Source organism: Morone saxatilis, unplaced genomic scaffold, assembly GCF_004916995.1.
Source record: "Morone saxatilis isolate NCDOM2014 unplaced genomic scaffold, NCSU_SB_2.0 Contig22, whole genome shotgun sequence".
Classification (NCBI taxonomy): Eukaryota; Metazoa; Chordata; class Actinopteri; family Moronidae; genus Morone; species Morone saxatilis.
The window spans coordinates 7,792,738-7,817,027 of NW_023339785.1; the positions used below are offsets into that span (position 1 = coordinate 7,792,738).

General features: G+C 38.8%; 2 protein-coding genes across 2 annotated transcripts in view; both read left to right on the forward strand.

Moving 5' to 3' along the window:
* Positions 1 to 7,216, forward strand: part of cxcl14 (chemokine (C-X-C motif) ligand 14) — a 9,973-nt gene extending 2,757 nt beyond the window's left edge. The window contains exons 3-4 of the mRNA XM_035669130.1: positions 3,841 to 3,954; positions 4,921 to 7,216. Of these exons, the coding sequence (XP_035525023.1) occupies positions 3,841 to 3,954; positions 4,921 to 4,936 (130 nt within the window). The 3' untranslated portion in view covers positions 4,937 to 7,216. The remainder of the gene's footprint in view (positions 1 to 3,840; positions 3,955 to 4,920) is intronic.
* Positions 7,217 to 8,953: 1,737 nt separating this feature from the next.
* Positions 8,954 to 24,290, forward strand: part of fam13b (family with sequence similarity 13 member B) — a 66,316-nt gene continuing 50,979 nt past the window's right edge. The window contains exon 1 of the mRNA XM_035669641.1: positions 8,954 to 9,184. The gene's annotated coding sequence lies outside the window, so the exon portion shown is untranslated. The remainder of the gene's footprint in view (positions 9,185 to 24,290) is intronic.

A 24,290-nucleotide genomic window follows, 5' to 3' on the forward strand; every position in this document is an offset into this window, starting at 1 on the left:
TCTTTCCAGAACTTTCAGGTACTATCTCCATGACAATCTCATAAAGGGTTAAGCAACGTTTCCAGATATTTGATGATAAATAAAAGCAATTTTTTATGTTATTTCATACAAAACAATATTTGTATGTAAACAATGTTCACCTGTCATCCCAAAAGCTGACTGTGACTGAGTGTCACCTCCAGTTTTAGCTTGGTTGATGTATCCTTCCACCTTCTCTCTCTCTCTCTCTTTCTCTCTCTCTCTCTGTGCCATCTGACTTGATTTATTTTAATTTATTTTGGGCTTTTAATGCCTTTAATGGATAGCGATAGCTGAAGAGTGACAGGAAAGGGGAGAGAAAGGGGATGACACATAGCAAGGACTCAGCCTTGGTACATGGGGCGCCAGCTCTAATAGGGGAGCTATCCGGGCGCCCCTACCATCTGACCTTTAACCCATAAAATCACAGCTCGAGCAGACAGACAGTTAGTATGTTCAATTTGAGCCATAGCATGAAAGTCTCTGCTCTCCTTCCAAGGGGGTCCAAACACACTCAAAGGAGCCTGTTGTGCACAGACAGACAGCTTTAAATAAATAAACTTACATTAGATATACAGTATGCAGTATATTTTTTTTTTTTACTTTGATCTTGGGCCAAGTCTTGGGGATGAAGTCTCATATGTAGCTAGAAATGTGAGCTGTGGAATTTATTTGAAGTTTCATGTCAAAGCTACAGGAAGGAACAACAGATGGGGATGTTATGTCAGCCTCCCCAGAGTCAGTTTTGTGTTCGAGGCGCAAACTCTGCTGCCACCTGCTGGCAAACTACACAGAGAACACAATGTGGGTAACAGCAGTGACCACTGAGAAACTGGAGAAACTGACATATGGCATAAATCTGTTGCCACAGATTTAGCCTTTTAGGCACAAAAATGCAAGTTCCTACAAAGTTAACCATTCAATTTTAGGGTTAAGACTTGATTAAAGGTTAAGGTTAGGCATGTAGTGGTTATCATAAGGTTTGTATTAGTCTATAGGGAATGAAGTCAATGCAATGCCCCCTTTAGTTGACATTTGTAATGAGATGTTTTGACTGAACCCTTAAATTTAAAATATTTATTCTGCAGTTAAGAAAACACCAAAGTTTTAACATAAGTGTACAGATTGTGGCAGTAAAGCTTTCCTAATTGAAATTAATCAGATTAAATGGGTCCCATACAGTGTTGAAATGATTATTGTCTTACTCAAATAATCAACGGATAGAAAATTCTATTAACATATTTATCATTTTAGTCGGATATCAAGCATCAATCTATTGATTATTTATTTATTAAGTAATTTTCAGTTGTGGATTGTTGGTCGTACAAAACAGACCATTTGAAGATGTCATCCTGGCCTCTGGGAACCTGTAAAGGGCAATTTTACAATATATAACAGCTAATTGTTATAAAGTTATGAAGTGTCATGTTATGTGCTATGTTTCAAAGACTATGCAGTCAGACATGGAGTTGAAGAAATCATGTGTGTGTGTGTGTGTGTGTGAATGCAAAAAAACACTGTGAGAAGTACTAGAATTGGTCTATGTCAACTCACAGGTCTGTTTCTGTCTGAGTGTGTGTGTGTGTGTGTAACCCGCTGCACAGCCATTATTTAAGGCTGCTCTATTAGCATGAGATGGGGGCCACCAGCCGCTGGTGCCCAGTGAAAAATGAGCCTCAGCGGGCTCCGGAAAGCCCCAGAGAGAAAGAGAGTAGGAGAGAAATGAGTGAGAGAGTCCCTCTCTGGCATTTGTTGAGGCCGTTTGGCTTACGGCGCTCAGTTTGGCATTCACAGCGACCACTCCTAACCACAAACAGAAGCTAGGAGCCCTGAAATGTCCCTGTTTTCTCCGTATTTCTTTTATTTCTCTACATTTCCCCTTTCTTTATCTTTTTTATTCTGCCTTTTTCCCACTATGTCGTATACTTTATATTTTATATCATTTCTCACCCTTTTTTTATTTCTATCATTACTTTTTTCTTATAGGTGCCTTATGACCATTTATTTTCTGTGTTCATCAGCCTTTATTTAGATCCTTTATTTAAGTAAAAACAGTAATAAAGTTTTAAAAAAATATTATGAGATTACTATTACTAATTAACATCTAAGGAGCATTTTAATGTTGCTGCTTGTGGAGTTCATTTAAGCTACTTTGTAAACTTTTTAACAGTTTAAGATATTTATTAATCCCCCGTAGCTAAAATAAAAATTTAGCACAGCAACAAAGTGGAATATAGTGCAAAGAGTAGAGACAGACTAAAGTACAATAAAATAAAATAGAATATAATAAAAAAAATAAAAAACATACACTATATGCAATAAAGTGTAATATGATAAGCTTGTGTATAACTGTACATGTGCGATGTTTCAAAGTATTGCAGAGAGTGCAAGAGAAGAGTTGTGCTTAACAGGTTAATAGTTTTATAAGATAATCATGTTATTGTATGTTATATCTGAATCTGCAAAGTCACATTTAATTGCAGCTGCCTAATGAATGTAGTCATATAAAAACATTTTGCCAACCATATTAGTTGTTGAAACCAGTGGCTGCACTGCCCAGGTGAATTATAATGAGGAGGAACTTAAGCTCAAATGAACACAGTGATTAGGTTAAAATTCACCTCTGCTGAGCAGCCATGGATAAACACTCAGCCTGCGTTTATTAAGGCCCTGCAGATATGAGGCCATTGGCATGCACGCATACAAAAGCATTTTTCTCTATCAAACAGACACACACACACACACACACACAGACACACACACAAAGCTCAGTTCTTCTTCCAAAAAACATGTACAGCTGCCCAACTAAACCTCTATAGCCGAACAAAGTGACAACTGAATAGGCAGGAAAATAGAAGCAAAACTCTTTAATCTAATCCTTATAACTAATGAAAGCAGTATTTTTATTGAGAGTCAAGTCTTTTCTCCTGTAGTCAACTCATTTAACATTCATGGTTTGGTGAGCCTTTGAGTGTGTCACTGGATGGAGAGGCCCCATGGCATGGTTGGTGTTTTTCCCACATTTCTTCTTGTTTGGCCTGAATATGCCACATGCAGGCAGACTGTCTCTACCGTTGCCTTTAGCAGAGGGTTACAGACAGACCAATTGATTCAATGAGCTTAGATGTCACATTTTTTAGTGGCAGCTCCATAATATTACTCCATTGCCAAGTAACTGACCGCCCTGTGCAAGCTGATCTTTTGAATTGAGAGGGCATTTAACTGTGGAAGTGTTATTGAGGGCAGTGTAGAATATCAGTTCAAATTTGTGGCAAAAACAGGTCAAATGTGTTACAACTTGACCGGTCTCTATTCAGATGACTCAGAAGGGCTTTCAGATCATTTGAAATAGCTCCAAATCAGTATTTATACTCTATTCAGCTCCACTGAAGAAAACATACTGCAAGTTGACTCCTGAAGTGGATCTCAACCTTCTCTCAAACTGTTTAAGAGAACATTGTTTGCTCAGTTTCTTCAAATATATTGTGCAGCCTAATTCAACTTACAATTATTGCAATGTCAAATATTTATAGCCTATTCTCTACATTTTCTTCTCTAAGTCATTCTACAGTAGCAATCAGATTCTGGTTCTATGGTATTGTGAGTACATTTTTGTACATATTGACCTGCTATCCTGTTATTTCTATTAAATGTGTGTATATTATCATGTTATTTTTATTTTTGAAACAGTAAAAACGTGTTTAGCAGACAGCTGACAGCATGGGAGTGTACAGGATCATTTGTATTTGTATTTTTTTTTTTTTACTTTCTAACATCTCATCTAATCTTTTTTTATCTCTTCTTCTTTGCTTGCTCTCTCAGTGTGACGATGGAGAATGTGGCTCGGTTCAAAGGGCAAGAGTATTGTCTTCATCCCAAACTTCAGAGCACCAAGAATCTGGTCAAATGGTTCCGCATCTGGAAGGACAAGCACAGGTGTTAAATCCTATGATTCCTTAAATAGATTTCTGTCTTACACCCCATCATTTATTTATTTTGTTAATCTAAATCTAAAGTCTAAATATACTGTATGTAAATGTTTCCAAGGCTAGGCTTAGGACAATATAAAGTAATATAATAATGCTACACGTGGCAACAATAATTGATATTCAAAGTGGCTATGATCAGTACTTACAGTGGATCACATGACTATGTGTAATGTAAAAGGTGTCACTCTTATTATGAAACCCACAGAAAATTATCACCCGACTGTGCAGTTCCCCTCTACGGGGTTTTTGCAATGTCTTCTTTTAGCGACCAGCTGGTAAACATAGTGGAGCGTTTAGCAGCTGAAGAGCCAGATATTCCTCTCAGGGGTTGATGAAGAGACTAAAAACAGAGCTGAAAGGAGAGTGAAAATTGGATTAACATTCATCAGAAGGCCAGAAAAACAAATAAAGTCAATAAATAAAGGCTTTGTATAATGGACACATTTAGTAAGACACAACACTAAAATGTGCAGAATTGGTGTATATTATGTATTATTTCCTATTAGATTTCCATACCCCTTACTGCCCTGTTTATATATACCAACCTCTGTTATCACTGACTCTGACTGCTAGATCATGTTCAGTGGCTTCATTGTGCAGCTTAATTGATTGCTTTTGCTGAAATTTCTCCTCTCACCGTCCTTCCACCATGGGAAGGTTAGAGATCAGGGTCAGCCGCAGACAAAAGCCCCATGGAGAGGGCAGGGATTCAGTGTTTAGCTGAGGGAAAAGGAATATTTCCACAGAGACCCACTATAGATTGCAGGGTGATAAAACCTGTCCTTCCACTAACATCCACAAGACCAGTAAATTGAACACAAGAAACATTTGATCTCTATTCCTCTGACACTCGATGGAGCAGGATAATGACGTTTCTCAGAGAAATTAACTCTTATTTTTGTTTCTTCCTCAGGGTGTATGAAGCCTAAAACCTCAGCCGCCCAGCACACGTGGATCAAGTGAGACAAAAACAAAACGAGACAACAATCACCAGGACTGTTTTTGCGAAGTACAAGATGTATTACTACAATCAGACTGTACTTCTCCCTCTTCTGCCTGAGATTCGTCAAGCACATTAAGAGATATCTTTATAGTTTGTATGTAAGCTGGTGGGCTCGTTTTATTCGGCCATCAGTCTAGTCACAGTAACTTACCACTCCTGTCTTTACAACTGTAGTTATATTTTTCAAATAGTGGACGAGACACCGCAATCTGTGTTCAAACAGTTGTAGGTTTGTTCAGTTATTACTTAAAGGGACTTCTCTTTTGCTTTGGCTTTTAGGCTTCTTTCAAAGTGAGGAATGTGTAAGAATGTGTCCTTCTGAAGAAACAGGCAAACCTTCCTTTGAAAACTACAGTGTGGGTGTTTCAGTTGTTAAGATTTTCTCTACTCTGTATTCAATGTGACAGGTAGGACGCTAGTACAATGCCAACATTTAGGATCTGGTTACCCGTGTTTAAGAGGCTGTAGTCGAGATGCAGCGATAAAGGTTCTCAGTGAATCTGATTCTCTGTATTTGTAGAGGAGAGGCGGTCGATGTGCAGTTACATATAATACAGAAGTTGCTATTGTTCAGTCAGATAGAGGAGATTTACCACACTGTGTGTGTGTGTATGTGTGTGTGTGTGTTTACCATGTCCACACTAGTCATATGTGTCAAACACACACACTATTCTGCAGTACCCATTTTGTAAAATATTATCTCATTAACTGTCAGGGTGTAGTTTTAATAGATGTTAAAGACTACAAATAGTTAATTTGTGCCATTGCTACATACAGTACAGTCTGTGGATTGGAGTTCCTTTAAAAAGCTTGATTAATAAAGAAAGCAAGACTGTCTGCAGTTTACATCCACAAAGGACTATCTGTTATATATTTTCACTGGTTGAAAGACGTTTAAGTTCCACCTCTTGAAATAAATGTGTAATGAAGCAATGTCTTATAACTACTGTACTGAGCATCTTTAAAGGATAAGTAAGGTTGTTCATAGTCTAGTTTTTTGTTAACCAATATCCCATGAAAATATCCAAATCAACAATGTGCTAATGTCTCTCAGTAGTTCCTAAATTCCCTAACCTGTCTGTTGCACTCAGCCCATTCATTCCTACTGAAACCTTTAAAAACAGGTCAGAAATACATACTCTCTTAAAACAAAAAACACATCACTCAAACTAGAGTAAATGGTGCATTCATTGGGGACTATTTTCAGCTGCGGATTAATATACAAGCGGTGCTCTACTGAGTATTTACAGCAGCACAACGGTGACTCCAAATAAACTTAAGTGACCATGTTTATGGTTATAAAACAACATGTCACCCAGTTTAACTGTGTTGCTCACTGATGTGTTTTTAATAGTTTGACTACAACGGAGCTCTGTGGTGCAGAGCAATAAGATACATCAGGCCTCTGACACACAGACAACTTGTTAATGGATTTTGTTTTTTTTCATGGGATTTGTTGACTTGAAAAAGAAAATACAGAATATGATCAAACATATCCTTCAAAATGGGTTATGGGCTATGTTATCACTTTATGAAAGTAATCATTGGACCAGTGCATGAGAAAACTACTTTCTTTTAGCATTGATGAGACAATTTGGCTGAAAAATCTGAATCATTCTTACTGTCCACATACAAAACAACACTAATTACACAACAGCATATATTGGAATAAATGGTAGGTGTTTCACTGCTGAAGATCGTTTCACTGTCTCCTACAGTCCTGTGTGGGCGATGATACTCTGATCTGATCTCTCCTCCCGTAGATATCCTGAACAATACTGTCAACATATTATTTTGTACGCTGTGGATACACTTTGTAACAATGACTGTTGGGTGTTTTTTTTGTTGCCACCAAACAGAATTCACACACAAATATATCTACATATATACAAAAACACTACATTTTCTTTACCTTTTGAAGAATGTGCATTACTCTTGTTTTATATCTGATATATAAATATATATATAAAGAAGCATTTTGTAAATGGACCAGTATAGCCTATATGTTAGTGAGAATGAATTCACCTTAAGACTTTCTAGTGTCATGTATATTGTATTACTGCATTATAGTTGTTTTTGCTATTTAAATCTTGGTTTGGTAACAGATATTTGGAGGTTTAGTGTTTGGACCGGTCCACCAAACACACCGTTAAACATTCCATTGTGTGTAAAACAATAAACACAGCAATAAAGTGTCTATAGAGAAGCTCGTGTTTGCATTTGATTAATTTAATCAACTACTGAAATAGAAACAGAAACGCAAGAGAAAACAATGCTGTTGCAGATATGTAGAGGGGGGAGGAAGGCAAATGAAGGTGCTGTGAGACAAGCAGTCCACCAGGTGGCGGTATATGCCAACTGATTGTTATCAGGCGAAGTGCCAGAGACTAATGTAAAAGATGTTCACAGTGAATACAAGGATAGTTGAGCTGTAAATATTTCAGTGATTGGATTTTGGACACATGAAATTATTGTGCATATCACACAGAAAGACACTAATAGAGATAGTGAAGTAATGTAGGCCAAACATTTGAAGAGCGGTATGTAAATAAAACACTATGAAGATATATCAAGAATATTATATCGATACCTTTGCATTTACAAAATCTGAGTAATATACTGATACACACATGCCAGTTTAACAATTAATATTCAAAGTCCTATATGAATGGGGAAAATAAAGGTTTATGACTTAACTTTAATTGAGTCAATTATTAGATAATTTAGTGCTCTGGCACATCTGATGCTTATGAACTGCATGCAGATTTGATAAATCACATCAGAAGAAGAATATATACTTTATTAATCCCCTAGGGGAAATTGTTCTTTTCACTCTTTTTTTATTCACACACACACACACACAGGCTGAAATACACACTTCACACAAACAGGGAGAGAGATGGTGGAGTGATGGGCTGTCGCGTTACAAGCGCCTCATGACAGGGTCTTCAGGCGTTAGGGTTCAAGTGCCTTGGCTCGAAGGGGCACCTCGGCGAGCTGCACCGGGAAGGGGTGAAACCGTGCACCTCTTCCAGCTAACAGTTTTCCACACTCCATATTGTGGTCTGTGGGACTTGAACCGGTGACCCTCCGGTTCCCAAGCTAAGTCCCTACACACTGAGCTACTGCCGCCAGGTATGACAATATGTAATGTAGATAAGCAGAGGTAGATCATCTCTGCTCCTTTTATACACAAAATGTATAGAGCTAAAATGACTAGTTGATAGATATTCAAAGGTAAAAGCCTTTACTGTTAAGAAATGTCACTTTCAGGATATTATTGATACATTAACCTGTACTTAAACTATCACTGTGACAACTGAATAAACTGATTATGAAGACAGTAGTAAGATATGGATGAAAGCTCTGAAAAAAAAAAACAGGTTAGTGAAACCTAACATTGCAGTCAAACTGTGACAAACATTGAAATGTAGAAAATTTTCCTCTGAAATTTAGGTAGATGCTTACATAAATACATATATCAGACATGAACATGGTTTTATAGGCTACTTTTCACATGTGTATGTGATTCATAGGCATTAAATGCAGCTTTAGGCATTAAGGATACATGTGAGTACTATAAATAGCAAGAGTGTAATACGTTTTTTTTTTCCTTTGGTAGTTAAATTCAGGTTAATTTATGGGAAAGAGTAATGATGAGGGTAAGTATGCAACATTTAAACATGCCTTCTACTTATAGTCTAAATAATCAGTTATTACTCAATTAAAACAAAGTAATGCACGGGCAGAAAAGGTGGCAGGCTACACTGTGAACAAATAAACTACATATCCCTCAGAGAAAGCTACAACCATCTTCGTTTGTATGCTTCAAGTTGGCTGTCTGTGCCTGTCTGTAAGGCGGGGTCAGTATTTGGCAGCTGTCCCCCGCTGTGTTCAGAGTGAGAGAGGCGGGGTCAGTATTTGGCAGGTTCGTCCCTTGAGGGTGTGTGTGCGAGACTCGCTAAGCAACGACCTGCAAGCGGACCCGAGCCAGTCCGAGCTAAAGAGAAAACAGGAACCACATTATTTCCGAGTGTCTTTGCCATGTTCCCGACGATACTTCAACGCCGTCTGCTCTGATCTCATCGAAGTTGCCGTCTCTCCAGGCGTCGGCTACAGAAACCAAACAAGAAATTAATGCATCTTGCTCCGCGTTGCTGTGTGTTTTGACCTGGTAAGGTTCCCCGTAGCGACCGATTAGCTCGCGTTGCTAGCAGCGCTTCTCCTGCTCCGCTCAGCATCTTAGTGGCTAATGCTAGCCCGCTACGCTAACTGTGTCTGACGCTTTGTGTTGTCTGCTTCGTGTTGTGTTCGTCTTTTAATAACCACGGCTCGAGTGCAGCGTGTGAACGTATCTGCCGCAGTTGTTGTCTTCATTCAGAGGCCAGCGGCGACGTGCACAGCGGGGCAGTAACCGTTAGTGGGTTCGTGTGTGTCCACTGGGGGCTAACGGCTAACGGTTAGCAACGGAGGCAGTTCCATCACATCTGTTGAGGAATAACGGCCGTCAGTAACCGTCCAACATCACAGCTCTGTGCTCATCACGGTGCTTTATTTTGTTTCTGGAGCAACGGTGAACAGTGCCTCTTGTGTTCAGTTGTGCAGACATTTGGCATTATAGTTGTCTGTAGTCAGAGTGTGTGTGTGTGTGTGTGTGTGAGAGCTTCAGGATCACCTGGTTGTGGCGGTTATTGTACAGAAACATACATCCTGTGTGTTTGTTGTTCCTTTGAACTGTCGCCTGTAGTTTCGTTTTCTGTTCCGACTGTTTCTTGAAAGCTTCCTCGTTTGCACGGATGCTCCGGGTTGTGTTGTGTTGTGTTGTGTTGTGTTGTGTGTGCTGGAATGTTCTGGTGTTTGGTGGCACAGTGTTGTTCGCCTGGGCTCTTCCTGTTGAATGGGGTTTTTAAATGTGTGGTAATCCTTTTAAAAACGTGGTTCTGTGGATGTGGAGGGCTGACTTTCGTTTCTGGGCTCTCTTAAATCCTTTGCACATTGCATAATCGTATCCTGCCGTTGTCCTGAATTAGAGCGGATTGGTCCTCCATATGGTGGACTCAAGGGCTGAGTGAAGGGACTGTAACACAAAAGTACACTGTGGGGAACAGCACATGCACTTATATTATTATTTATATATGTCAATAGATTACTGTGCAGACACACACATATTTTATGCAGGTAATGGATGTTAGAAAATACACAACTATTACTAATTCCTGGGAAGTGGCGTTAATTTGCAGCATTGATTTGTCTGTCAAAATAAAATTAATCTGCAACTCTATTGCCGATCAGTCGATTGTTTAAGTAATTTATCAGCAGACATACCAAACGGGTTCCAGCTGTTTATTTGTGAGGCTCTGCTGTTTTTCTTAGTTTGTTTTCTGTGATTGGAAATCGACTGTTAATTAGAACAAACAGGCGACTTTTTTAAATTACCTTTTTCATGAATAATTTTTTTTAGAATAAACGATTCATCTTTTAATTGGGACAGTAACCCGCGCATCATCGGCAGTCCCACATTATTGCCAGTATCAACAACCTTGATGATGACGATTACAGTTATTTCTAACAATATTGCATTTATCCATTTAGAAATAGCATTACAGTTTTATGAAGGAGTAGAAAAACATGCAAGGGAAACAAAGCCAGTGTTACACAGCAGAGAGTGAAGTGGAAACTGTCTTCAAGACTGACATAAACCAAGTACATTTATGAACCGTAAACAGGTGTGACAGTATTTTACAGCAGCGCCTGATGTATCTATGTGGTATTGAGCTCATTATATGGAGCAATGTACGGATTTACTACTAATGTACTGTATGTATACACAAGTGTAAAATTAACTTAAATCCTAAAGAAGTAATTCTGCAATTATCAGACAATATACTTAAGATTCAAAGGTAACAACACTCATTGTGAAGAATGGTCTCTTCTGGTCTGTCTGACTTTAGTGTTTCAATGACAGCAACAGCCCACAAACAAGTTGAATTTAAACTGCAGCTACGTATCTGAGGGGCTTATGTAAAATCTGTCCCATACCTCAGTAAAGTTTAACCTGTTGGCAGAACAGCACGGTTATTGTGTAAGAGACAGCAAATATGTCTATAGACCGGCTGGAGTAAAGGTCAACTTTGCATTGGTGCTGATGTTGGAGAAAGGTTAGCAAAACTTGTTGAGTCAGCTACTGTAACACACTTTAGATTGATGGCGTGACACACTCAGTGGAAGTTTTAGGCCAGTGTGAGGTCCACGTAGTGCAACTGATGCAGTGTGGGACGCTCGCTCTGCAGTACATCCTACCTCTGTGAAGGTTGTAATGTCCGCTTGTTGTTGATTCAACTTTACGGCCGTTTTGGAAATCGTAGTTTGTGTAGAGACATGCTTTTTATATTTTGTCCATGTTATGACTCAATACGGTTAGAAGAGATATTAAAAGCACCTCACAATGTCATGCTCTACAAATCAGCAGCTGAATGGTAAAGGCGCATACCACATAACCACAGTGGCCCCGGTCCGATACCACCCAGGGATCCTCCATGTCATAATGTCATTCCCTTCTCTCTCCACTATTTCCTGTCCGCGTCTATACTGTCCAATCAAATAAAGACAAAAAAATGCCGCCAAAAATCAGATGCCACTCATTTGAAAACAGACATATTACTCAGTGGCAAGGTCAGCGAGACATTTGAGGCTCAGCTGAACCTGTAGCCTTTTTATGGGAAGGATCTCACGTATGCACATACCAACAGTGTCAAAACCCTCCCACCTCCCGCTGTGTGAGATAAGGCCGCGTACGTAAGCCGACCCACAGTTTTTATATGGAAGGAAAACAGGCGCGCACACAGCAGTCACAGCAGTGTCACAACCACACAGCTGCCTGCAGTGTGGGATTGTTGTTGCCAGGTCAGTGAGTGGTTGTTTTAGACTCTGTGGACGGGGGCCAAGCTAAACCAAACGCGGTCCAAATCTCTCTAAAGCTGGACCCACACTGCCAGAAATTCACCAGATTTAATCCGTCTGCTTGTGTTCACACCTGTATGGGAATATGTTTCATAACCTCTCTTTTTATTGGTTAAAATGGAATTAGCTTTTATTATTAAGCATTTAACTCTTGGTCTTTTTGCGGCACAAGTTAGAATGAACAAAAAAAAAAAAAAGCTGGCATTTGTAGCTAATTTCAAAGAGTAATCTGTTCAATTGGATATAAAATGATGAAGACTTTAAAGGCAAAGAGATGTCGGTATCTAACGAGAAACCTTGGAGCGTCATCTTCTGGTGTACATTCATGCAGTGTGGCACTGACCTGGCCCAAAGATTGTGTAAATGGAGATAGTCCATTAGGCAGCTGAAATAACAAAGGCTTCTACAGGGGAAATCTTTTATTCATGTCTTGTTATCTTTACCTACGAATATCAGAGAAAAGGCCCACAAGAGCATTTTACTTTCAGATCCTGGACTGTAACCTTACTATGAATAAAAGTACTGTAATTCATCATTCAGGCATGTTCATTTAAACATTGACTCGGATATGTTAGGTGGATTTAGTATGCCACAGAAATGTAGAACATAATTAATGTGGCATGTTAACATTTTCTCCTCATTAAACCTATTTTTGTCTTTGACAGGTGAATACACTACAAAGCCTTTGACCATTTATTTAAGACTTACAGAGTGAAAGGATCTTTTCTCTTAATACAGGAGAAATGCAGTAATTGAATTACTGCATTTCTCTTTTTCCATAAAAGCACTGCAGTCCAGGAAATACATGTCTGGAAATCTTCCCTTGGTTTAACACCATTTTATCTCTTGAAGAATGTGTCTCGATCATTAACAACTATGGAACTATTTTGAGAATCAATTAATTGCTTCAGTCATTTTTCTTTTTCAAGCAAAAATGCCAATAATTCCTCGGTTTCAGCTTTTCAAATGTGAGTTTGCTGGATTTCTTTGCCGTCTATAGTCTGAAATTTTACAAACCCCACAATTAAAAGATTGAGAAAATAATAGAGAAAAGAATTGTTAGTTGCACCCGTACATCTGTGCACTTTGTTAAAGGTTTGAACAGATTTTTAGCTATGGGTCAGCTGGTAAAGATGTTGCTAACAATTTCGACCAAGTAGGCAATCCCTTTATTCTCTGTGGATGTGTTGCTGTAGTGTTAATGTTGCAAATCAGTGAGCAGGACAGTTTATTGGCAATATTCCACCGTCAAGTGTTTAATTCCCCGGATTAAAGAAAACAGACATAGCCATCTGTTTATTTTATCCATTCATTGAATTGCTAGATGATAAAGTACTATATGAGCACAACACAATATACATTAAATATGGACTAATAGACAGTTGTATTCATATTACGCACTCCAAACTAGATATTTACATCTAGTTAATTATTTCCCTTCCTAATCTGTGGTGCATATTAGTGAATAAATGGGATTCTTGGGGCTGGTGTTTGTGGATGTCACTTGGCAGTGGCAGCGGATTTGGTGAGACAAGCTCTTAATTTCACTGTAGATATCAGACAGAAATTCATAATCTTTATTATCCCTGTGCATTGCTGTATAATTTGACATTTTTGTTCTACACCAGAAGCAGAAGGCTTGAGTATAAAAAGAAGGCAGATGGGGAAGTCTTATACTGGCTGGCTGCTTGGTCTATATCAGGTCGTCGATAGGTTTAAGGACAGCGCTCTGACTGTAAAGCATCTGCTGAATGTGTGAAGCCACAAGTGAGATTGTATAATGATAAAAGTCACGTGACTGGAAATACAGGATGACAAACTAAGTCATAGAGTCACGTATAATAATCTTTGGCATCGTTTTCTACACTGGTTGGCGGACCTTTGCATTCAGTTAACTGGAGTTTTGTATTGATAAAGGAAAGCCCCAAGTACTGAATATTTCTTCACACATTGGTTTCTAAAACGTCCGAATGTCAGTTCACTCTCAATCAGATACATTTTACATCAAACAAGTATTGTAAAAAAAAACAGTGAACAACATAACCATGAACATGAATGAATGAAAATGGACAGAAGTAAACTTCCTCTATACTGCTTGAGAAAATCAAACTGCACTGTCACTGCTTGGTCACTGTTTATCTTCTGTCACTGTGCACTCACAGCTGCTGTTTTCATCCATTGTTTGCACACATGGAAATGACTTGTACTATCTCGTGGAAGCTGTTTGTTTCTGTGTCAATTGGATTTCATTCAGTTCACGTACAATAGAACAAAAATGGTTTGTTCGATGAGATGTAACTATAGGCTTGGGATTTCCTCATCAGTTCACTGTAGTCTCACTTCCTCGTTGCGCTGTCATTGCTTTCATAGAGCTGTCAGCCATGTGCAGAATATAAAGACAACAGATGGAGAGGGATCTTTTTTTAATGCAGCAAAAGCAGAAGCATACTGGCTGATGTTTTAGTGTGCAGTGGTCTGGTAATCTTACATCAGTACAAGACAGAGAAAGAGAGAGGTGACTTAGATCAATACTAAATCAATAAAGCTCAATGTCAGTGTCTCAAACTAGAACCCTAGGCTAGGCCCTGTGACTCCGGCAAGCCCTGCTGAGGTTCAAACCTAGAAAGTATCAAGACCCTGTATTGTGAATTGAACCAAATCCTCAGCTCACTGTAATGTTAAGTCCCTACATATAAATAATAAACAGATTAAATTGTCCATAGGCAAATTCATTTGTGACTTTTATTCATTTTCCAGACAGACACATCACAGAGAGAGTTTAGAATAAATCCATCTTAAGCCACACCTGTACTGCAGTGTAATGCATCTGCTACAGAATAATGCACTAGTGTGTCTTATAATCAATACAGTTTTAATGGGTTGGCCGATACAATGGTATGATTTGTCAACTGTCAGATATTTTGCGTTTTATTAATGCTGTGATAGCTGTTCCTTTTTTGCGTATTACACCAATATATGTGCAGTGTTGCAAATCTTTTTGGTCAGATTGGATTTATATTTGATATTTGCATCATTGTGTACTAAGTACTAATGATGCAGATGGTTGCAGTAATATCCCCCAATATCTGTTTATATTATTTTACTGGTTAGAGAAGCTGGGTTTATTATTTAAGTCAGTAAGCGTGCAGCGCTAGAGACACAATTTTAACCTTCTGAAGGGTCAACAGAAATTATAATACGTAGAACATCACAATATAAGTCCTATGAATAAAAATCTTAACTTAAAAAGATAATTGAGCTGCACTGACTGTGTGTAATGTATGCTTACGATTTCATTATTTTAGATGTTTTACTGTGTTGCACATCAACATTGCTAATGAAGTGGTATTCACACCAGGCCATGGGTTGATTACTTATAGACGAAACACCAAAAATAGAGCTCTATGTTAAATTGTGCAACTCCTCAAAATGACGTAGTTTTGAGCTAAAGCTTTTCTTTGAGTATTCAGGAAGTAAGTTTATCGTTCTGAGGAGTCAATAAGGAAATAAACTAATAAAAGAAGAACCTGTATGACTGTTCACCCAGATACCAACCAAACAAACTTCATTCAAATGTCCTGAACAAAATGCTCCACTCCCACAGCTGCCAACACAGAGCTGCACTTGTTTCCACTGTAGGCGTTTAAGTGTCACAGCCCGGCTTCAGGGCAGCAAAGAATGGATCTTATTTCACTGTTCTCCCTCAAGAGCACTTGTACGACATGTCAGCCTTCCTAAAAAACCTAGTTGAGAGTGACATGAAGGGTTGGAGACTATGATAAACTGGAGTGTAGTGAAGTGAAGCAGGCTTGAAACTGGAAGATCACAAGTTCAGAGAAACTCCCTCCTCCTTCAGGAAATGCTATTAAGCGGGGCACTTAACCCTGGCGGGGCAAGTGCATGGTGGCAATTAACCGCTAGCTGCAGACGTTTTTGGTTTTACGGTATGAAAAGAAATGCCTTAAACAATAAACAACTATGAAAATGATAGTTTTCCGCAAATCGACTAATTATTTCTTGACTCCGGCAAGTATGGTACGGTGGATTGGTCTGATTGCACGGAACAAGCTTCAGCTCGTTGATCCCTTCAGGCAGGCATACTCATCAGATCCTCGGGCTTTAAAGAAACAGCTGAAGAAAATTCAGGAGGAATAAATTGACAGATTATTAAGCTTTTCACTCCAGTTTTTTTACACGATAAAATATTAAAAAATAAAAATGATCATTATTTTTGTTGGACCTTCCTTACGTCTGCGAAATAAATAAAGATGAGGTTCTGCTACTAGAGATAGAGATAACAAGGCCTGAAAAAGCCCATGTCCCCTGAAGACGTGCTTATTAATTTATCACTGACAGGGCGAGCCTGGGAGAAGCAGCTAAACTAGGCTAGGGCAGTGAACTGCTGCTACTGATTCAAGGGCAAACACTGGCTCTACTGCCTCTGTATCTCTTCTCTTCTCTGCCTCTCTCTGCCTCACTCACTTCCCTTTTTCCTGCTGCTTTCTGTCCTCTAATCTTCCTCTGCCATTCTCGTTCTCGTGCTCTTTTATTCTCCATAATGCTGCCTCTCCTCTTTTATTTTTCCTTTCATCCATCTGCATCCACGCCTCCCAGCCTGACTTGACCTCTTGGTATCTGCTGCAAGACACCACGATTTCAAAACTGTGAGCAAACGCTGCAAACCTGGAGGCTGTGAAAAGTAAAAAGTGCACTTTCTACTAAATTAATGATTTATTCAGCACTAATTAGTAGTTTGATTCTTTGTGCAAAATCCTGACCTCAAATTATTTTTTATATTACTAAATGAAAGAATTAATACTAAGATATTACTGAGTTATTAGTGTTAAGCTACAAGCGGCTGTAGTGCTCAAATTACTTTTTTATGTTCTTGCATTAAAGGTCCAGTCAGTGTGTAACATTTAGGAGGATCTATTGACAGAAGGGAAATATAATATTCATAGGTTTGTTTTCATTAGAGTACAATCACCTGAAAATGAGAGTTGTTTTTGTTACCTTAGAATTTATCTGTAGAGGGAGCGGGTCCTCTTTCACGGAGCGTCCGCTGTATTGAACTGCCGTGTCTCTACAGTAGCCCAGAACAGATAAATCAAACACCGGCTCTAGATATGGCCTTTTACGTCTTTCATCAGTTTTGCGGTTTACTGTAGTTTCTCCTAAATGCTTGGACTAAATCCTACGCACCGGTCCTCTACAGAGTCTCCTTCTCATACAGGTGTGAGTTTAGGCTGTTGAACAATAACATTGTGTTATCTTTGGCAATAACTTGTTTTTTAATTACTTATTTTCCTATGAATTATATGTTTTCAGGGAAAATGTTTTGCAAAGTAATAATTTGAGGGATTCAGTTACTTATTCATCCACATTTTAGGGTATGAATTATTTCTGCCAGCCTCTGTAATATCCCTCTCTGTCTGTTGCTCTGACCATACGTGCTGTTTATCCCCAATGAGAAGTGTGTTTGTTAGACGTTGAGTCAACTAACTATTGACAAGCGGTAATGAGGTCACATTTAACAGAGTTAATTGTGGAAACAGTACAGTAGCATTGCCTGGTAAGTGAACTGACAGAGTAAAACATATTGATCCAGCCACAGTTTTGTACAGGTGCAAGACAAAAAGGACTCATGTGTTTCACATACTGCACGTAGAACGCGTTATATTAACATGAGTGTTGAAATGTTGCATCAGTAAATACTTTCTGGAGCTTGAAAATCTTGGGTGTGTGGACAACTCCTTTGTAAACGGACAAATACAGACAATGGTTGATAGTTGACTCACAGCGTTTATGTAGGTTGGGTTAGTGGCGTTCAGAATAGTCAGATTGCCCTCGTCTTCCCCAAACTACAGGGTTGCAAGGAATCCCTAAGATGTTGGGTAAAAGTGTATTTTTGAGAAACTGCAGGTGTAGGGAATCACCCAGCAAGAGCTCCAGTGCATGAAAGGCTCACATCTGAATGCTGACCTGCACAGTTTTGCAGATGAATCCCCATTATACGTGTGTGTGTGTGTCTAAAATGTGATTAGGAGCCATAGTGAAAAAGGTATTGCTATATGTTATGGATATCAAAGTGTTGTTATTTTACCAACTTAAACTTGCTCTCTAACTTAACTTTATGGTAAGTGACTAGACGTGGTGTATTTACTGTTGACCTTAGTGTTATGGTGGCCATCAATCCTTACCTTTGGCCTAACACCATGGCTCAGTGCTGCAGTTGACAGCTTAAAATGTGCACAAGCAGGTCTTAGGTCAACATTTACAACACTCAGGCTTCATTAGGTATGTGTATGTGCGTGTTTATTCGTGAGTTTCAATGGGAGTTGCGTTTCCTCTCTGCATGGATATGCTTCAGACCACAGGCTGTTATTGCGAAATGTTTTATTCTTTCAACCCCAATCTATTTGTGTTTTCGCGACACAGTAGGTTGATACAAATATGTATAGTGTAGGTGTGCTGCTATAAACACTCAGATCAACATAAAACACCAGCTTCACATTAAGCAGCTTATTTAAAGACTTCCTGTTAAGCAGCTTCTTGCAAAGCAGTTCAACATCCTGGATGGCTAACTGATCTAATGTTAGTTGGAACATCATTTCCACCGGGTAACACATTATGAGAAGTATGTAAGAGTAAAAGTTTCATCTTAAAAGTCACAACTTTGTGCACAGTATCGTCATCTGCACATAGAATACACATGTTGACTGGACAATAAGTAAATTATAATAACTGAGAATCCTTCAGTAATCAGTTCAAAAACTGTCTATAAAACCAGACAACGGTCATTTTCTATATTTTGTGACAGCAGTTTGAAATATTGCAGAGAGTAACAGAACAAGAAGGCGCAGCCAGAGTGAGTTTTAGTGAGTTAGTGAGGGGTTTAGGAGCTGCAGGCGACAGGCTGCACACCTCCAACTTCTCACTGAGGTAATTACATTCACTTTCACTGTTCGCAGTTCACTGTCGCTCCGAATGACGGATGGCAATTCTTCTAAAAAGACAAAGTTTGTTTTGCTGTCTAAAGAATTCTGTGACATGTAATAAACCACATTTACCACCAGTAGCTACAGGTGTCACATGCACAGTAACTAACTGCATAATAGTGTTAAAACCGGTTAAAGTTGAATAATATCCTTCTGCAGTTACATATTTTAACCATCACCCATCAGTCAGCTGCCTCCTCGGCGGAGGTCCGAGAGCTTTTTCTAGTAAAGTATATAGTTATTATGAATTTCCCATTTTTAGTCTGTTAACACTTATATAGTTTAAAGGGTATAGAGTATAGAGAGTGTAAATATTAAACAATAATAGGCTTAAATACATTTTCTATTTTAAATCTAGCCCCCACACTGTCTGCTTAATACTTGAAATATGATCATTTGATATATGTGTTTGTCCTCATTTGTCTTTATTTTTGGGCGTATGCTTTTTTGGATGTGACAGCTCATACTGAAGAGCACAAGGAAGTTGTGCGTTGTCTCAGGGGATGTATGTTTTAGGAACGGATCATGTAACGCAGCAGTCACACACAGAAATACATTCATTCTCTCCCTGATTGTTTGTGGAGATTAAGGCCAGACGGCAGCGCTCAGTGGGTTCTTCTTTGCTGGTCAAAGGTTTTTTTTTCTGCTTGTTTTACCTTTTTAAGATTGTAAGACTTAATCAACTCACTATTCTAGAAATAGTATAATATTTTACTTTGATACATTATTTTGAGCTTTTTCCTCCCTGTTGGCTTTGACGCAGAAATCTGACCAATCTTAACTTCTGAAGAGGATTCCTGCTGTCCGACCTTTCTGTCTGTCACTTTCTGCTTCGCTGATTTGGGTCGACCAAGACAGTTTGTCCAGCGATGATAGACTGTGCAGAGTTTAACTGCTTTGATCTCTTTGATTTTTGGGGATTTAACAACATGATGCAAGTTGGGGAGATTCACTGGCATTATTTATAACCTCATGTGAATATTTAATCTTCTTTTTGGCTGTGCACTTTGTCTTCATGGAATTGAGGCTATTTCACAGATTAATCATAACGGTATTGTTCTCATACACAATGCATATAAAATGGTCTTTATGAAATATGAATGTTCTCTTCCATTTGTTGATGCACAGGGTTTTACTCAGATCTGCAATAGTTATTTCAACAATTAATAATTCATGTATGAGGAAAGGGATCTTTCTGTTGAAATTATATGAATCGAGGTGTTTTTGTTGATGTTATGTTTTTAGTGAAGAGTCTGCTCATCTTGTCTTCCCTACATATTTCCTGCTTTATTTGTCTGCTTCTTTTGTTGCTTTGGTTTCAGTTCATTTAACTCACTGGCTCAAAATGACCAAACCAATAGTCAGGTTAAATGTCTCTCTTAAGTATCTTTCACAAGCCAATAGTGTGACCTTTGTGTTCAAGGACATTTGCTTTAACTGCTGCCACCCTGTAGACTGCTGTCTGGACTTTATCTCTTGATGTGTGCAGGTGCTGCTTTTAGAAACAAACGGAAATCTGATAAACAGTAGGCTTATTTAAATGTACCGCTGGGTTAGAAACGGTTATTGAAAGCTTTCTGTGAATTAAGATATACAGATTTCAAATAAGTCTGTTTGCATACCATTCTTGATTTACGCACAAGTTCAGCTTAAGTGGAGGCTGTTCGTGATTGTATGCGCTCCTCTGTGGTGTCTTTTACACTTGTTAGGGGTAGGAAACTAGAATTACGAGGCTTTCAGCATCAGGAATGTAGTCTTACTGGGTGTTCAGACCGAAAACTGCACGGTGCCAAGACAATTGCAACAGGCTCTATTGTTAGTCTTGCTCTTGGTACCAGAGACACAATGTAATATGATCTAAAAATGCCAGTTTGAGTAGTAGATCCATGAGTTTGAAGGTTATCAGATGCAAACACACACACAGTGGTGTATAATACTGTGAAAGAATTTTACAACTCTGGAAAGCTGTTATGTGGCAGTTAATTTAGTCTAGATGATTTCTATATAAACAGTACAATTACCGTTTCACTTTACAAAGTAATCTACCAGAAATGTGCACTTGCATCTCTGACAGATGACAACATATTTTGGCAAACTCCTCCGTGTCTGCTTCACCATTGTGTCAATTGGCTGCGTAGAAATGAATGAGGTTGCTGGCTTTTTTCACACAGTGCTAATGTCTTAACATGACTGCATACTGTGTTCTTTAGTTGCGTCTCCCATTATACACTTTCCTCTAGCTCGTTCTCATATTATCCATTGGCCCCTTTCCCCTCTGGTGCTTCAGTTTTCTCTTTCTGTCTGTTTTTCTTACCCTTTCTTTCTCTCTTTTATAGCACCGCATTAACTTTCTCTGTTTCCCTTCTAACAATGTCCCTCATTGTTGAGCAGGAGGTTGTCAAGCATGATGTCAGGGATTAAGGCACACAGGCAGACAGACAGAAAGAAACACAGTCAGACACTCTACACTGTTCCATTACTGACCAAATCCTCACTACAGAGGCCTTTTAGGGCCACTCTTCATGGCAGACAAGGCACTGGTTTGAGAACATTGAGTTCCCTGATTTCAGAGTGCCATTGTCCTCATCTTTCTGCTGAAGCTAAACTGTGTTGAGCCCGGCAGTAACAGGACCACCTCTGCTTAAAAGCTGTCTGCGCTCTGTTTCTGTACTATTTCTGTTTTACTTTTAGACTCATTATATTCTACATTACGCAGTGCCTATGGTTTTTACATTCACTCAGTTTGCTTTATAGCTGCAACATTTAGTAGATTAATTGATGAGTTGTCAGCTATTAGATTAATCACCAGATATTATGATAATCGGTTGATTGTCTAGAGTCATTTTTTAAAGAAGAAATGTCCAAATTCTCTGATTTCAGTTTCTCAAATGTGAATATTTTATGGTTTCTGAACCGAATGTCTTTGGGTTGCAGATAAAACAAGACCTCTGAGGCCTTGGCCTTTGGGAAACCGCCTCAACACGTTTCACCATTTTCTGACTTCTCTTCATGTTTTGCACGACTTTATATTTTAATCAATAATAAAAATAATCGTTAGTTGCAGCCCTAGTCTGCTGACAACAAAACTATCTGGTGTGTTGCACCTTTTCTGATTTCCGTAGTAAAGGCCCTGACGCAATACAAGAATTTCAGATCCAATTCTGGGATTTTCTCTAGCTTTTAAAGAGGCTTAGGACCTAGCAGTGCCAGTTCAGTTGGTTTTGGAAAGAATAGAGGCTCAAGAATGCCTTTAGAGGACTCAAGGTTGAAAGTCCTTTCTTTGTTTTTGCTGTCCAATATGTTAAATATGCCAAACCAAAGATAAAACTTATATGGCAGTAAGAGAAAAAATAATTTTAGAAGTGGAAAAGGTAAAAGAAATGTGCTGGTATAGGTGGGGGAGGTGCTGTTTAAATCCTTAAATCCTTTTAGTTGAGTTCATATGTGCGTCTATCCCAATAAAGGCGGTGGCAGATTAATGGCCTGGATCCACTAGGCCAAGCAATATCTGGTTCTCACTGTAGATGAAACTGGGATCTATATGATGTGAACCCAGGTAGTGCTAGTGAACTGACTGGGGGAGGTAGCTTTGAGTTTGACTTTTTATTTTTCAGCCCTGATATATGTGAAAGAATCACTGAGCTGTCATCCTGATAAAATGCTGTGATGCTGTGACTTGGCTTAAGTGAAAGCTTCCTCCGTGTTGGCAGAGCCGTCTGTGCTGCCTACTCCTGTGTACCAGTGAGTCATACAAATGTATTGGTCAAATCTGAACTACTAGAAACGTTGTGCCAAGAAAACATGTCGAAATAGCTTGTAGCTTGCAGGTGTAAGCAAAGTGAAGACTTTGACCAAAAAATGAAGAGGAGGGCAGTTAAGGGCCATTTAAGGCCGTCACCTCAGCGCTGCACTTTACAAAAGCTGATAGATTGAATTCTTTGTTTTCTGTGTAGCTCAGTAGCTTCTGCAAACCACCAACACTACTGAGGTTTCAGTCCTCTTCTGAGCTACACACTGTAAAAATGTATGTATGCAACCTTACACACATGAAATTATATGTACTGCATTACATAAGGAGCTTTAAAAGACAGTTGGCTACAAGTGTGTGGCAGTCAGCCCCTATATGACCTTTAATAATACATTTCAAAGAGCGTTCAGCACTGAGCTGAACACCAAAGAAACATCCATTAAAAGCTGTAACTCTGTAAATCATCGCTGGTCCACCAAACGCACTAAAAACATTTAGTGACTTAAAAGGTCTTGACAAGGATTTAGGTTTTTTCAACGAAAAATTTAAAAGCTAAAGTTAATTCAAGTATCAGGATGAGCTTGTTTTGGTGAGAGAGACACAGATACCTGCAGAGAAATAAATGTATTATATACATATATTAAGGAATAGATACAATATCTATCTTAACTGAGTGTTTTTCCCTCAATGACGATCCGTATTCCTGCTCCTCTTTACTCCTCTGCTCCTCCTGACCTAGAGGTGATGCTGACAACCTAAGTAGGACGGATGGCTTGTGTAACGCACAGCGTAAGGATAAATGAAAGAAAAGGAAGGGCACAGAAAGAAAGGGTGACGGAGTGTGTTCGAGCAGAAAAGCACGAATGAGAGAGTTGCTCCAGAAGAGGATTGGGCATTAAATTTATCAAAGCTCAAGCAGTTGCATGTGTTTTTTTTTAATATATATTAACGTGTGTAATGCTGCAGAATGTGTGTAGCAGGGATGGGAAACATGGCTATCAGTGTTGTTAAGTATTGATGAAATGGCTTCTCAAAAGAATCAGTCTAATTAAAACTATAATTTAGACTTACCAGTCCTGAATGTATGTGCTCGGATTTGTCATTAAATATTATTGAGCACTGTAGCAATGTTTTGGACAAATCGAAATACAAATTATAAAGTCAGACCACTCCTATAAACTCCCAAAAAGCTTTGTCAAGATACAGCACTAGCTTTAGCTTTCAACATTTATAAAATTAAAAAAGACTTTATTATTTATATACTTATTTACTACATTATAATTTAAGAACACAACTAAAATGATTGTGTATCTCTAGCAAATGCATGTTTCCTTCTTCCTCACTCCCTCTCATTTTCCCTCTTGGATCTTTTGGAGCAGTCTCTAAAGTAGAGCTATGTTTTTAATATTTTACCACATGGCCACATTCCCATGGAGACCAAAGTAGACGGGGACAACCTCAAAGAACAGTTTCCCTCTTCATCCACACTTGGACACACCAACACACATTAATATTCACCCTTTCATCACATATCACATATACTCTAACACACACACACACACACTGGCACAGCT